Source organism: Chionomys nivalis, chromosome 8 (assembly GCF_950005125.1).
Source record: "Chionomys nivalis chromosome 8, mChiNiv1.1, whole genome shotgun sequence".
NCBI classification, from domain to species: domain Eukaryota; kingdom Metazoa; phylum Chordata; class Mammalia; order Rodentia; family Cricetidae; genus Chionomys; species Chionomys nivalis.
The window spans coordinates 52,736,679-52,753,217 of record NC_080093.1 but is presented as its reverse complement, the minus strand read 5'-3'; the positions used below and the strand labels follow the sequence as shown (position 1 = coordinate 52,753,217).

The 16,539-nt window shown below is 50.9% G+C and overlaps 1 protein-coding gene across 2 annotated transcripts in view; it reads right to left on the bottom strand.

The window, feature by feature from the left end:
• The window catches only part of Ano1 (anoctamin 1), a 150,992-nt gene that overhangs the window by 36,687 nt on the left and 97,766 nt on the right, over window positions 1-16,539 (bottom strand). For both annotated transcript variants that reach the window (XM_057778419.1, XM_057778420.1), the window contains 3 exons: window positions 16,409-16,473; window positions 15,045-15,179; window positions 11,251-11,411 (listed from right to left, as the gene is read on the bottom strand). In XM_057778419.1, the coding sequence (XP_057634402.1) occupies window positions 11,251-11,411; window positions 15,045-15,179; window positions 16,409-16,473 (361 nt within the window). The remainder of the gene's footprint in view (window positions 1-11,250; window positions 11,412-15,044; window positions 15,180-16,408; window positions 16,474-16,539) is intronic.

The following is a 16,539-nucleotide window of genomic DNA, read 5'->3' as shown; positions in this document are numbered from 1 at the left end:
CACATCAGCGGACCCCTCAGAGGAGGCTATGCTGCAGATACAGCTGGAGCCTCTCCCAGGACTCAGTGCTGAAATCTGATCACCGCAGTGAGTTTTGAAGACAAAGGAAGCTAATCCCACTGTGCTGCTGCTCAGGGGCGGGGACTTCGGGAGGCAATAGTTCATACAGGTACGGGATGATGGAGCCCGCTGAACAAGCCCCTGTGGCTCTGTAGAAAGAGGGAAGACATTGTTCCCCGTCTCTTGCCAAGTGAGGCCCTGCATTGCCCTATGACGCTGCCAGCAATAAGGCTATCCCCAGAGATGGGCTCTTAATCTTTAACCTCCAGCATCATGAATCAAAACGAATCTCTTTGCTTTATAAAGTTACCTGACCTAAAATATTATATTAGAAATCAAACTATACAAGACCAACCCCAAACTTCATCTGTGCTGTTTCTGCCACCTTCCAAGACAATCCCTGTTCATACATGTGACCTTTCTAGGTATCTGGGGGCAGGAACAGGGCCTAGTTCCTCTGTCCACAGTACTCGGCAGGGACCTGACCCAGAGAGGCTCTCCTGTGTGGACAGGCGATTTTATAAACACACATCTTGTAAAGGCAAGCTTTACAGGCTCAGAAAGTCAGCAGAGGCAGGGGGCTGGACACAGTCATCAGAGCTTGAGATTCTCAGGCTACTACATGCAAGATGCTGTGCCAAGAACTGCCACGGAAAGCGTGTGTCTCTGTGAAAGTGTGTGTCTCGGAGGTTATCCACCAGTATTGATAGCCCAGTATTTTACAGAGGAGGAAACTGAGGCTCACAGGTCACAAACTGCTGATCTGATAAGTGGGACATCAAGACAAAAATAAGACATTCCTCCCAGATGGGATTCCGTGGGGGCTTCCTAGTGGAAGTCAGAGCTGTGAGGACACAGCCACTATCACTGCTGTCCCAGAACAAAGGGAGAAGGGAGAAGCATCCTAATGCTCTTTCTCACTACTTCAAGCTATGCTGGAAAGACAGCACAGCAGTTAGAGCACTGGCTGCTCTTGTAGAGGACCCAGGTTCGATTCCCAGCATCCACATAGCCACTCACTGTCATCTGGAACTCCAGTTTCAGGGGTTTTGATGCACTGTTTGAGTCTCTGGGGTTACCAGCAATACATGTGGTGCACGGATATATGTGCAGACAAAACTCATATATACAAAATAAAAATAAACTAAATCCTACTTCTAGACAAGATTCAAAGCTGAGCCTTCTAGGAAGTGGGAATGCAGGGGAACCTGGGAAATGCAGTTCCTGAGGGACGGAGAGGCTCAGGGAGGGGACGCTATTCAAAGACCAGCCTGGACATTTCTCTGGGCAAGGACTGTTAAGGGCTAGAGGGCAAGAATTTAAAAGTCAATGCAAGGAAAACAGCAGCAGCAGCAGCAGCAACAAACCAGCAGACAAATGGGGTGCGGGCACATCAAATCAAAGAGATTCCACACAGCTGAAGAAACAACTGAGGGAAGAGACGGTTGACAGAGCGCCAGTCTATACAGGCTGCGGGCTGGTCACCTGAAATGAATTCACATGGCTTTACAAGAAACACTCTGATCAAAAACGGGCTAACTGGGCTGGAGAGATGGCTCAGCGGTTAAGAGCATTGCCTGCTCTTCCAAAGGTCCTGAGTTCAATTCCCAGCAACCACATGGTGGCTCACAACCATCTGTAATGAGGTCTGGTGCCCTCTTCTGGACTTCAGACATACACGCAGAAAGAATATTGTATACATAATAAATAAATATTTAAAAAAAAAAAAACGGGCTAACTATGGCCAAAGAGCTTGGCTAGCATTCGGGAGTCTGGATTCCATCCCCAGCACCGTAGAAACCTGTAATCCCAGCACTCGGGAGGCAGAGGCAGGAGGATCAGGAGTTTAAGGTCATCCTTGTCTATACAGTGAGTGTGAAGCCAGCCTGGCCTAGTGACCTTGAAGGGTGTGAACAGGCGTGGTGACTTGTGTCTGTCATTCCAGCACTTGTAAGGATGAGGCTGGACACTCACCATGAATTCGGGGACAATCTGTGCGTCAGTGTAAGTTCTTGTTTCAAAGAAAGAAAATAAAATAAGCAAAACCTGGAGCTGGAGAGACAGCTCAGTGGTTGAGGGCACTTTCTGCTCTCTTAGAGGACCAGGGTTCAGTTGCCAGCACCCACATGGCAGCTCACAGCCATCTGCAACTCCAGTTCTCTTCTGTTCTCTTCTGCTCCAAGGACTCACACATGTACACAGTACACACAGACTCACACAGCATATAGCACTCACATACAAATCAATCAATTAAAAACAAAAACCCAAACCAAATAAGCAAACGGGGTGAAGAGAATTCTCAAAGGGGGGACATGCAAATGAACAACAGGTTTGTGGAAGGGCTCAGCCACACTCTCAACAAGGGAACCAAAAACCACAACCACAACAAGTCAAACAAAAGATAAATAAACACAAAACAAAATCCTCCCCCATTATAGTCAGAAAAAAATGCTACCAAAAGACAAAAAAAAAAAAAAAATACAAATGCCAGTCAGGTCACAAAGAAAGAAAAGTCTTTGCTTATGTCTGGTGGCGGGCAAGGAGCACACAGTCACAGCTCTCGCTCAGAGCAGTTTGAGAAGTCTCAGAAATCTAGAGCTGGGACCACTACACCATCAGTCATCAGCCATCCTGCTACGGGTGCCTTCCGAGGGCAGTGCCAGCAGCCCCAAGGGACGATGTCTGCACCCATGCATAGGGCAGTGCTGTTCAGTGCAGTTAAGAGGCAGAACATGGGCGGGCGCATGCTGGGTACATGCACTGTGACATATTACCCAGGATGTCCTCGTCAGACATAAGGGGGTGAAACTGTCATTATAGTCACATGGCAGGCTCAAGAGACCATGATGAGAAGCTCAAGAACAGGATTGGAGGCTAGGAAGACTGAGGCACTGTCACCTGGAGACCAGCAGCAGAGGAGAGCTAGAGAGCATGGGAGCCTGCAGAGTCTGAAGGCCGGAAGAAAGGACTGTGGATGCCCCCAGCACAGACACATGATAGCCGAGAGACCTGGCAACCTCAGGGCTCTGAGCTGAAGATGCATCTAAATCAACTCACCCAAACATCCTTAGATCCCTAGAAGAGTTCCGTGAAACCCTTCCCTGCCCATGGGGAGGTAATGGGAGATGAAGGAGAAAGATGTCTCTGCCCTGGGAAATAGCACCATGGCAGAGGCCAGGGCTAGGCACATCTCCACCTGCCCCTGAAGTCCCTGTCCCTTACAGTGTTGATGTCATGGCCTCTATCTCCCTTACAACGCACCCAGATCTTAGACAGTCTGAGAAGCCGGGCTTCTCCCTACCACCTTTAGTCTCCTCTCTACACCCAGCTCCCTGGCCTACCAGTTGCAGTCACTGACAGGCCATAGAGTGCCACGCTGCTGTGGAAATGAGTGGGGTAACCCCATGTCCATCAGCATCAGAAACAGAAGGAACAATTCCATAAGAAAGAAAAACCAGGACACCGAGGCTTGGGAGGAGCCACACTGTTTCCAAGGGCAAGTGCAGAAGAGAATTCTAAACTGAGTCTGTCTGACTCATGGGTCTGCGCTTAATTACGATACCCGAATAATGCTGACAGACATAAGATTTCCTTAGAGGAAAAAACCAATCATAGTCATATTTTATATGCCCACGTATTTGAGCTTTTCTTTTTCTTTTTTCCTCTCTATGCAGTTCTAGCTGGCCGGGAACTCACTTAAGTAGACCAGGCTGGCCTTGAACTCACTGAGTTCCTCCTGCCTCTGTCTCCCCAGTGCTGGGATTAAAGGTGTGCACCGTCATATCACACCAAGTATGTCCTTTTTGCAGGAGGAAACAGAGAAGCAGAGAGGTCAAGGAACGTGCCTAAGGTCACAGCACTCAGCTGGTTCTGGAACATTCTTTGCTTGTCTGAAGGGAGGTGCGAGGGCTCTAACCTGCTGGGATCCAGACTGATTAGGACTCAACAACCCTTGACTATGCCGAGAAATATAAATATTTAATATGAGAATCGGAATTGACTGTTTCTTTCTATGAGCCAGAGGCCAGTGCTGGCACTAGGAGGCTGGAGCTGGACATTCTGTGCTTGGCCACAGGCCCACGGTGCACACCAGCTGGGCTGAGATGGAGCAGAGGACGAGACTATGCTCAGATGAGGCTGCAGAAGGGGATCGAGAAGGCTCACACAGGCAGGGTCAGACTCCAGTGCTGGGCATCAGATCAACGGAAAAAGTCCCTTCCATGTGGGCTGAGCAAGGCCAAGAAGGAAGTCAATCACTCATCTTCTCAGAGTACTCCTGTGGTCCATTCTCCCACCATGAATCCTGCTAGATGCTTTCCCTAGTGCTGACACCGCACGTAACATATACCATCATATCACAGTTAAGGCACACAGCATCTTCCTACATGGACCCCCTTCTGCCTAATCCCCAGGGCCACTGAAGCTGGGTAACATACCCCATTTCACAGACACAAACTGAGGCATAGGTGCACCAGGGCCATCTCAATAAATGGAGAGACCTGTGCCCTGATCTTGCGATGTCAACATGGCTTGTGGAAGGGAAGACTTTTCCAGCCACATAGGGGGGAGCCGGGCATGGTGTCTGAATAGCAAACTTACCACCTTGGCATGGAGTGCACAGGCTGGGGCAGCGCAAGACAGGCAGTGAGTGGGACCTAGGTCAGGGCTGGAACAGCACCGACACAGTCCTGCTTCCTTAAACATTTGTTTTGGCTTCAGTATGTCACATAATTGTCTTTCCTTGGAGGGTCCTGCACTGGGTGGTGAGGGATAAGACCTGGGCATGAGCTGAACACGCGAGTGGGCTCCACCAGCCTCCGTCTCCCCAGTGGGAGAAGGGCTGGGTGTGTTTCCTGTGGAGCTCTGTGTGCTCCAAGCAGTGAGGCCTGCTCTCACCTTCCAGCTACTCTGAAGGACACCTCCTGTATCAGTCAGCACAGCACAGGTCAGGGACTGCAATACTGTTATTGTTCTGTGTGACCCAAACATGGAAACATCTAGAACATTTATGGCAAATCTTTATTTGGGTTCTTGGGATTAGAACTCAGGTCCTCAAGCTTGTACAAGTCCTCTTGCTGACCCGGCCACCTCCCTATTCACAGCTTTCTTATTTTTGTAAATACTGGCTAAGTGCCATCATGTGATGGTATGTGTCATATTTTATCATATCCTGATGGCTTTCTGATTATGGCACATTTGTGTAAATCCTAAATTTCAGGGTTGAGGTCTTCATTCCCAAAGAGATGTTGTGGGAAGTGGGGCCACTGGGGCCCTTGAGGGTGGGATTAGCACCCTTATTGAGGGGAGTCTTATTGTGTGAGGACACAGTGAGAAAGAGCCATCTATGCGCCAGGACCAGGCACCCTATAGGAGCTGGATCTGGGATGTGCAGCCTTCAGACAATGCAAAGAAATGGGGTGCACTCCCGAGAGTTAAGCCTGTAGTAGTTATTCCCAGCAGGGGAGGTGCTTGCCCAGCTAGGGCTCAGAGCTGGGTGCTCAGGGAGCTACAGAGTCTGGGAACTCTCCATTGCCGAGCCTTCAGTGCAGACAATGGAAGCTCTGCATTTTTACATGGGTCACTGGGACCCTATCCACTCAATACAAAAGTTCAGTTCATGACCCACCACTGGTCTTTTGATCTCAGCAGATTGTCACAGTATAACTCTCCTGATGTCCCCTTCCAACTTGAGATGATGGGGCCCAGTTTGGGACAACATCATCAAATCTCAGGCTCAAATCTGACATGTCATTCAGCAGTCCCTCCAGCCCCTGCCACTGGGCAGAAACCACCAACCTTTGTTCTGTGCGAAACTGGCAGACGATTAAGACCTGTGATTATTCTATAATGTCAGAAAATTGATGGCGGCAAATAGCTAAATGGGCTCAAAGTTGCTCAACGTGACATTTCGTTCCAAGCTTTAAGATGTCAGACATTGCAAGCAGGGGCCGTCGGAAGCCGGGATTGCTGAGCCCACGCTACTGAGGCAAAGATTAAAAAGCAGTTTTAAAGATGAAAACAGCAGTTCTGGGGGACAGTGAGCCCCACTCCTCATGCAGCCAGCGGGAACAGTCCCGCAGGCCTGCCATTGTGCAGAGTTGGGAACAGCTGGAGTGCAGGAAAGGGCCTCAATGGAGGGAGGGATTTGGGGAGAACTAATCCTTCAGAGGGTAATGAACGGGTAATTGATGAGGGATTTGAGATCTCCTAACGGCCCTTGACAGCTCGCTGTGCGGCTGTGCAAAGGGCCCAGGGTGGGTTTTCCTACGTTTTCTACTTCTTCCCGCAGCTCTCTCCTGCGGGCCCCTTCTTCTTTCCTTTCGACATAAGCTTCCTTTATCTGAAGGAAGGCCTCACTGGAGGGGGCTGGCTTTTCCCTCTTTTTTTGCTTTCTCTCAAGTGCGTGGGTGTGGAGTGAGCCAGTGCTTGCCTCTCTACTTGATGGACAGGCACACAATGGAGACATGCTGGTGAGACCCAGCCTCAGGAGAATGAAAGCTCCTGGCTGCTCTTCCTCAGGCCCGGTAGCGCTTTGAAGGCACGGTGTAACAGGGTCTCAGAGAGGAGGCTGACAAACTCTCACCACCCTAGCCAGAGCAAAGAAATTCTGAAGAGGCTCATGTGCCCTTCCCTTCGGCCATCAAACTGTTCAAACAATGGACCCCACGGCATTGGAATTTTCCCAGGAGTCTCATGCTGGGGAAGAGAAAGGCTGAAGCCTGGTGCCAGCCAGAGGGGGAGCCTGTCTCCCAGAGAGATCTCACGGAGTTCTGAGAACTTGTCAGACCTCCTTGCAGGAGAGCCTGGAGCAGACAGTGATGGGTCAGTGACGGGCAGGACCACACCCTAACCAGGACTGCTTAGCTATGCACACCTCCTGCCCCCTGTTTAACCCTGAACCTCATGTCCAGACCCCAAGGACAGACTCAGAAGTCTCTGAACCTCTTTGCCCCTCTTCCCAAGGTGGCCGCACAGAATGTCTCTCCTTTGCTTTTCACTGCTACTTAGCTGTTTAATTGACTCGCTGAGGACTGTGGATGAGCCTGGCTGGTTAGGGCTGGTTCTGACCCTGATGGCTCTGGAAAGAGAAAATGTTCAATAAAGAGTGGCTGACTGGCTGCCACACCACACACATGCAATTAATGAGAAGAACCCATGCTGGGCAACTCCTGCCCGTGTGCCCTCATTAACAGCTTAAGGCAAACATCTGTTTTCTCAGGCGGGCACCTTGCAGGGGCTAGGAGAACATTTAAATGATGAGTTACGAGTTCCAAACAGAGCCCTGAGGTGGACCTTAGAGGTAGACAGGCAGACAGGCAGAGCCATCATCAATCTCTTAGCCTGTGTGATCTCCAGCAAACCATTTAACCTTTCTGGGCTTCAGAACCCTCATTAGAGAACGTACCTCCAGATGTCTGCAGGCACAGGGAAGACCACCAACCTTGTTCAGCAGACAGATTTGGGATCCTGGGTGACAATACAGTAGGCCAGACATGGTAGCCAGGATTTTACTTTTTTTTTTGGACTGAACCCAGGGATTCATGAAGGCATAGCATCCCTTTCTGACCTGCGTCACAGTCCTAGAATTTGCTCTTTAGTAAGCTCCCTGAAGGATCCTGGAAGACAAGCCCCACCCTCACTGGGAGGAAAATGGGCAAATGACCCTGGGCCCCTGAGAACAGGAATGAGTGTCCCTTCTGTTCATCTCCACAGGGATGGCTTCAGAACACAGCAGGTGAACACACACACACGCACACACACGCGCGCACACACACGCGTGCACACACACACGCACACACGCACACGGAGTCACGGAGTCTCCTCCTATTGTCACACAGCTGTTAGAGGGCAGCTGAGACCAGGCCCCGAGCTGCTATGTATGCCTCCAGGCCAGTGAGCCAGTGAACAAGCTAGTGCCAAGGTGACTAACCCGGAACAGCTCAGACTAATAGGTGTGCTGTGGGCACAGGGGGAAGGAAGGCAGGAGGTGTCACTGTGGGGGTGTCCTAGGTGAGCAGTGTGTGCCCTGCCTGGGGGCAGGAATGAGGGGAAGAATCAGAGAGATGCTGAGACTATGCAGAGTCTGTATGGCCATGATATGATAACACACACCCCGATCCTAAGATACAGAAGGCAGAGGAATTCAGGTCATCATTGGCCACATAGCAAGTCTGAGGCCACTGTGGGCTTCATGAAATCCCATAGTAAAAAAAAAAAAAAAATCACACCAGACCCTGCCTTCTCTGGAACACAACATAGAGTAGGCACCACAGGCCTTGCACGGATAAGAGGGATGGCTCTGTACACATGGGAGAGACCACGATAGTCGGTGTGTCACAGGCTACCAGTGACAGGACTTCATCCATTGTATGTGAATACTTTCTACCCTCAAGGTGGAACTTGGGTTCAAGCTGCTCTCTCCCAAGATCTCAGGAAGGATTACGCTCAAACGAAGTGCAGGGCCATACAAACACGTCTTCTCCAGGGGAGGTGTCTTTCCTCTTCAAGAAGCCCTCACCCTAGGGGAACTTTGAGGGGGATGAGGCTCCAGATGTTCCTTCCTAGAATTCTCCAGAGAGGGGACTTCATTGTCACACACAACCACAAGGTGGCTCCTCCCAAGGTGAGCAGCGATGCACTGTGTGAACGTCATCTGAGTGCACCAAGGCTCACAGAATGTTCCATTGCAATTGAGTCCCTCCAGATCAATCGCTGCAGGACTTTCTCTGACATTTATGGCCTCTGACTCAAGTGTAAGACAGAAAAACATCCATGACACAGTGACCCAGAGTGCTGGCTTCTGAGTCCTCCTAACAAGAACACAACGTTCTTTAGAGCAGGTCGCTGCTGGCCTCTTTAAGATCCCCTGACATGCTCCCACCCATTTCCTGAAGCAGCAGACTCCTTCTGAGTCCTGCGCCTCACCCCCAGGGCCTTTGCACACACTGTTTCCTTGGAATCCTAGCTATTAAGACTTAAGAGCACTGAACACACCCAGGCTTGCTTCCTGTGGTTTCTGAGGTGATGAATACTTGGCAACACCCCTTAAACACTGACTGATAAGTCTTTTAAAAGACTCTGGCAGCCCCAAAGCCCCAGTGGTTGTCCTGTCAATGACCCCAAAGTTCTGAGGTTGCAGGCACACACAGTCATTGTCATCGCCCCCCCCCCCATTGTAAACAGGGATTTGAACTCAGATTTTCATGCTTGCACAGCAAGAACTCTTACCTAATGAGCCATTTCCCAAGCCCCCTGGGCATTAATAGGCATTTTCTTTAATTCCCTACAATATTCCAATGTGTTCAGTAGCAGCAACCATTTTCAGAAGGGCTGGCTCTTAGTGGAACATGGGCTGAGCCTGTAACCATGGTCTGTCTTCTCTCATCTCATGCCTACCTTACAGACAGATGAGGAGCTGAGCTTACAGCCTGGAATCCTAATCAAAGTCCCAGGGGTGTAAACACACTGAGCCGTTCAGTGGCTTCAGAGGCAGCAATGAATGACCTGCCAGGCCCTCCACTCTGACTCTTACCTGTTGCATGTCCCATGCTGCATGCACACCTGCCTCCTAACAATGTAGGTCAGCCCAACCCCGGGCTGCTGCAACAGAGCATCGGCACCAAGGGAAAGCCTCAGCCTGGGGCCTTCAGGCAGCAGGGAGAGAGGCCTGTCTGAGACCCAGGTGGACAGGAGAGTCTGCTACGTCTTTTACAGCTCTTCCCTGTTAGTAAGTTTTTTGTCCAATCATCACAGACCAAGACTGCATAGACAGGGAAGGGACCCAGAATTAAAAAGACCATCAGCCTCTTGGTTTACAGTGGCTTCCCACATTCCCACTAGTCACAGTCAAGAGAGTCCAAGGCTGTCCTGGCCCTTGCTCCTGCCCTGCAGCCAGTCGGCCAGGTGAGACTGAGGGGCTAAAGTGCGGCCTCTCTGACTCAAATGCCGCTTACAAGGTTACGACAGCTCAGCTCAAGAGTTTTCCACCTCTTCCAGGCAGCCCTCTTGTGTTACCTCCCCTAGGTCTCCAAGCCCTTCGCCCTGGAGGTGCACGCTCAGAACCTGCAGCCAGGGTGGGAATTATAGCTACCTCGTGTGAATCCTGTATCCCCTTCTGGCAAGTTTGTGGAAAGTCATGCTGCAAAGAAGGGACCTGTCTTGTTTGCCATCAGAATCATCTAGGGGGGCTGGGGAGCTGGCTCTGAGGTAAAGATTTTGTTGTATAAGCATGAGCACCTGAGTTCAGTCCCTACAACTCATGTAAAAAGCTGGGTGCTGTAGCATGTACTTCTAATCCCAGTGCTGGGAAAATAGAGATAAGAGAACCCTGGAGTTCTCTGGACAGCTTGTCCAACATTACATGGTGAGTTCAAGGTCAGGAAGAGACACTGTCTCCTAAAACAGAAGATGGGGCTGGTGAGATGGCTCAGAGGGCAAAGAGACTTGCCACCAAACCTGATAATCCAAGTGCCCCTTTGGTCATATGGTAGAAGGAGAGAACCAGCTCTTGAATAGTGCCCTCTGACCTCTACATATATGCCATGGCTCATGTGCAATCCTCTATACGCACACAAAATATATAAATAATAGATAAAATGCAATAAAAAATCACACAAAATCTCCCACAGAGACAGTAGACAGCTCTTGAGGATCAACATGTGAGAATGTCTTCTGGCCTTTATGCACATGTGTGCACGCATGTGTGCATGTGCACAACCATCATCATTATCATGGTCATCATCCGTAGATACGCAACAGCTACACTTCCCAGCCTAGCCTGTCTTCAAAGTTGAAGTCTGGACCTCAGACTGTGGCGGCTGAGGCTAGAGTCTCTGTGGGAAACAGCCAGGTGTCTCTGACTCTGGTCAGGCTCAGACTTGAGGATGGCAAATTTAATTCAGCCATTGCTGCTTAGAGCTGGGTGACCTCAAACCACTCATGACCCTCTAGGTGACAATCCACATGCAGGGTTTCTTAGATCCTGGCCTACTCTGACATCTTTTGGCCAGTTTAGAAGAGCCAAAGAGCTGTGCCTATCCTGGACGTGGTGCAAATCTGTGGCCATCAGGAGCACTATGTGGCCCTCTTTCACACCCAGTACACAGACCCTGTGGCCCATCAGACTCGAAGTCAGAAGAGAGTGTTCCTGTCCCTGCCATGTGGGTGGTCTGAATGGAAGAATCCACTTACCCCAGAGGGCCATAAACACAGAGAAGAAGACGGTGGCAGGGTTGTCAAAGAGGTGACTGGCACGGGCCGTGGCACAGGCTGAACTCATCTTCCAGTAGCTGCAGGTCTTGTCACACAGGGGACACATGGTGATATTGTGTCTCTGGTCACACATCTCCATGCTGCAAGATAGAGGTGGCCTCTTAAGTTCCAGTCTACTTCCCAGGGACTATGGAGGGTGGCCCTGGTAGTCACAGTCAAGGCATGTTGGCTAGCTGCAGCCATTCTGTCCCCTCTCCCTGCCACAAGCCTCATAGGCGTGTGACCCATACCTCACCATGAGTTTCAGGGCCCCAGGCTCCACTTAAGACCCCGATGTTGTCCGACATAAGCTCCCGTGGTTTGGGGGTAGGGCCCCGGATCTTCACCTTGAACAGAACCCTGACATAGCCAGTTCTAAAACACCCACCCATACCCATATCCTTCTTGGGGCAGAAAGAGTCACCATAGTGTCCCCTCTGGGGTGAACCTTGAACAGTGATACCCGAGGTCAATCAATACCCCTGACACCTCCATGGCCCAGGATCCCCAGACAGCCTTCCTACTGTCCCCAGGTCCTGACAAAGCTGTGCTGTGCATGGAGGCCAGTTACTTCTGTGGTCAGGCCTGGATGCCCAAGGGAGGAAGGGAGTGAACTGCAGCCAGGAGGCCCTCACTGTGGCCAGACCCATGCTGGGTGACTCTCTGGTAGCACTGGGCATCAGGCCATGACCCTTACAGGGCAAACTGGACAGCTACAAAGATGAAGAAAGGGTGCCCAGGACTCCTCTCTGGGGTGGCTACACCCAAAGGAGTATGCCCCTAAGCTGCCAGGTCTCCAGGCACCCTGAGGGGCTCACTCAAGAGACAGGAGGCTTCAGGATGGTAGGTCCTGGTCAATGGAGTGGGTACACAAGCTTGGCTGGGTTCTGAGGCAAGAGATGAGGACCCAGGCCCTCCCCTACATATGCTGGAACAAACTTAGAAGCCACCACCAGCAGAGGAGGGGCCTCATCACTAGCCTGTGTGGTGTCCCTGGCCTGGGAGCTAACACACTGCAATTCCACCTTCGTGAATGGGAGCAGGAGCCTGGAGAAGAAAAGTAAATTCCTTAGGGCCACGCAGCAAGGTGGAACTTGAACCCCATTCTCTGAACAAAGCCCTGCACTTAGAATGGCTCCTAGGGTCACATGCCCCCTGCTGAGGTCAGGGTCTAGGCTGTTCTACACTGTTCTGAGCTCTGTGACCATGGTCAAGACCTCTAGCTTCAGGCTCAACATTTCTGGTAAATGAGGAGGGAGGCGGGCATACTGCCCTCTAGCCACAACCTGCCCTGACTCTCTCCTTCCTTTGAACTTGGACCTGACCCTGATCTATAAATAGATGCACGGGCTGGAGAACTCATTCCCAGGGGTCAGATGGCCATCCGGGAGAAAGCTGAAGTGGGGAGTTTAAGCTGAAGTGGGGAGTTTAGCAGAGTTTAGCTTTCTTCTTCTTCTTCTTCTTCTTCTTCTTCTTCTTCTTCTTCTTCTTCTTCTTCTTCTTCTTCTTCTTCTTCTTCTTCTTCTTCTTCTTCTTCTTCTTCTTCTTCTTCTCTGGATCCACATGAACTTGTATGTGTGTATATGTGTGTATACAGGGCTCTCATTCAGAGATTGGGGTTCAAGTCTCACCTTTCTGCGTGGCCCGAAGGAATGTACTTTTCTTCTTCAGGCCCCCGCTCCCATTTATGAAGGTGGGATTGCAGTGTGCTAGCCCCTCAGGTCAGGGAACACCACACAGACTAGTGATAAAGCTCCTCCTCTGCTGCTGGTGGCTTCTAAGTTTCAGAGGATGTACACACACACACACACACACACACACACACTTGTGCTGGCTCTCAGGGACCCTCTTCTGTGCCCAAGGCAGAGGGCACCAGCTCCATTCTCTTCTTGTGCATCAGGGGTGTTGGTCACTCACCACAGATGCAAAGATGAGAACAGGCTAACCACAACCAAGACAGTGATTCTGGAGTATCTGGGCAGATGTGATATACACACATACGTGGGAGAGAGGCGGGCACCCAGGAGAGAGGAACTGTGTGCCTTGGAGCCTGAGGCTCTGAAGTCTCAGCTCTGGCGTGGGTGACCATGCAGCCTTGGGAAGGGTGCTGAGTCCAGTTGCCTTGGTTTCCCAGTCTACCAAGACGAGCTGAGTCTAAGGGGCACAATGCTGTCGGATGGCTGGGAAGGTGCAGCAAAATGGACCAGCATGTGGATGGCTTTTTCAAGGGTGCCCCCAGACCCAATGTGGCCACTACTGTTGCCAACTGCCTGGGGCCTTAAATGAGTGCAATGTCACCAGATGCCCAGGGCTTGGTCCTTCAGGGCCCATCTCTCTCCTCTCACTGAGACAGATTAGCAGGCACGACCCCAGTTGTTTCTGGTCTGGTCTGAGCTCCCTCTCCTTAGGAGCTGGTGGGTAGAAGGCCATTCCTGCTGTGTATTATGCACCTCAGGGTCATGCTGTCTGGCCCAAGACCGGCACCAGGTGGTGCCAAGGCACAGTTCGGCCTGCCTGCCTGCCGCCTGCCTGCGAGTCTTACAGTTTGTCTGAGTTGTGTCCCCCCACCCCCACACCAGCCTCAGCTTCCAATACAAATGCCAGCAGCAAGACAAAAGCCCTTTTTCTGGGGGCCTTAAGCTCAGCCAAAATCAAGAAATACAGTCTGAAGGTCCAGTACTCTGAGAGGATAGGTGGAGCAGGGTGCACAGGGTGATATGTCACTGATCACCAACTCCCTGAGACCTCAGCCTTGTCTGATGAACTCCAAGGGGGACTCCATGCCTCTGGCTGCCATGCAAGATCAACTGGGGCAGAAGCCAGGGTTGGACAGGCCTGGGTATTGGCTTCGTCCATGCCGCTGGTCGCAGCTTTTCTGACCATATGACTTCGGGAGACGGAGCTGCCAGAGTAAAAAAACCTGGTGCCCTCTCTTGGGGAGTCCACACCCTAGCTGGCAGGATCCCTTCTATTCAGGGACATCATGGGAACACCCCTATTCCACTACCTGACCCTCACAAGCTTTGAGCTCTGGCAGCTGACAACCAGCCTTGCCACCTCCAAGTCTCAGCCATTTTTGTCTGTCCCATCAGCAAACCCCAGCATGCATTGCATTATCTTGGCATTATAAAGCCTTGTATTGTCCATACAGAAACAGGGACAAGCTTTCTCCAATCTGAGACTGAGGGAACTAGGGAGGGAATTCAGGTGAAAGGAATAGCAGATGCCTTATTCACATATTAAAACATTAGGGAAGGGGTTGGAGAGATAGCTCAGTGATTAAGAGTACTGGCTGATCTTCCAGAGGTCCTGAGTTAGAGTCCCAGAACCCATGTGGCAGCTCACAGCTATCCTTAACTCCAGCTCCAGGACGATCTTCTGCTCTCTCCTAGACAGCAAGGGTACTGAGCACAAGTGGTGCACACACATACAATATACTCATACACACAATGAAACACAATACACTCATACACACATAATTACAATAAAACATCACAGAGGCAAAATTGGCTAGATATGGTCTTTCTGGTCTGACAAAACCCCACCTCCTCCCCAGATGACAGACACAGGGTTCTCTACTGATCAGAACCAGCGACAATGCTCCAATGCACAGCTCCATGGCAGAGGCAGTGCCGAAAAGGTCCTGCAGCAGGTCATGGGGGTGAGAGCTCAGATCCTCTGGGCAGTCTCAGAACATGGGTACCCCTCATCATCGTGTCTCCCAGAGTGCCTACCTGGGGATGTTTTCGTCCACAGTGGCACATCCATAGAGGAAGACAATGACACCCACGATTGAGGCAGGGATGAGCATCTGGGTGTAGGCACCAAGCCAGGCGAAGTACAGGCCAACCTTCTCACCAAAGTATTTCCTACGCCGAGAAACAAAGGAATGCACTCACACCTTAGACCATGGAACACATCATGCCCTGCCCCCCTCCCGACAATGAATGACTCCAATTGGGCCACTGATTCTTCTGCCTGAGAGTCGGACAGTGAGGCTCCAGGACATCTCATCAGGTTTGGGGTGCTCTTTAGTCTTTGTATATGCTCCTACCTACCTGAAAATGTTCTACCACTAAACTGTAACCCTAAAAATACTCATACTTTCTCTCTCTTTATTTCTCATATATCCCAGGCTGAACTCAAGCTCAATATATAGTTGAGAATGACCTTGAACTTGTGATTCTCCTCTTTTCTTCTTTCAAGTACCGGCTTACAGGTGAGCACTGCCATGCCTAGTTTACTCTGTGCTGGGGATTGAACCTAGGGCTACAGGCAAGCACTCTACCAGCTGGACTGGATCTCCAGCCTCCCAGCTTTTGGAGACTGGACTTTTCTCTTGGCTCAGGCTACCTTTGACCTCACTATACAGGCTGGCCTTAAAATCCTGATCTTCCTGCCTCAGTCTTCCAAGTGTTGGGATTACACGTGTGTGCCACCAGGCTTGATGCTGCCTCTCCTCTGCGCCCTGAGGAAGGGTGCACTTCCATTTGTGAAGCCCTAACTGGTGATCCAGGTGTGTCCACATGGCTGTGGGTTCCATCCCAAGACCCAATCAGTATAAGCAACAAATAAAACTTTGTCAGAGGTATCAAGCAAACTAACCACTCCCTGCTGAGAGTCTGCTGACCCTCCCTGTATTGTCACCATTCATATCCTCATCTACCAAGCCCCCACAGGATTTGACGCCCAACTAGCTGCCCCTCCTGCCAGCCTCACAGGCTGTCCTGCAGGTTCTCTCAGACCTGGTTACAAATTCTCACACCTTGAGGCAAAGACCTCTTCCCTTCCACACCCCAAAGCAGGTGATCTCAGCAGCTATCCTGCTGGCCAAGCTGAGGAGAACTCAAGGGCACACAGTGGGAATGGCCAAATGCTGGTCCTCCAGTAGACATGGCTAGGCAGTGTCACAAACCCTTTTGGAGCTGTCTTGCCTCCTGGAGACCCAACGGCCCATACAGCCTTCAAGTACAAACTGGTTCCCATGTGGCTGAATATCTGGAGCAGTTGACATGAGCAGGGACTTTACCATCCGGGACATGGCCTTGAGTCTCACTTCACACAGCCACTGCCTCAGAGGCCAGGTTCCCCGACTCACCTGACCAGGTCAATGGGCTGATATTTGTAGAAGACCCCATAGCTTGCCCATTCCTCATATAGGAGCTGGAGAGAGAGGAAAGAATGGAGAAGGAGTTGGTGGAAGGTCACACACTGACGCTGCTCCCTGGG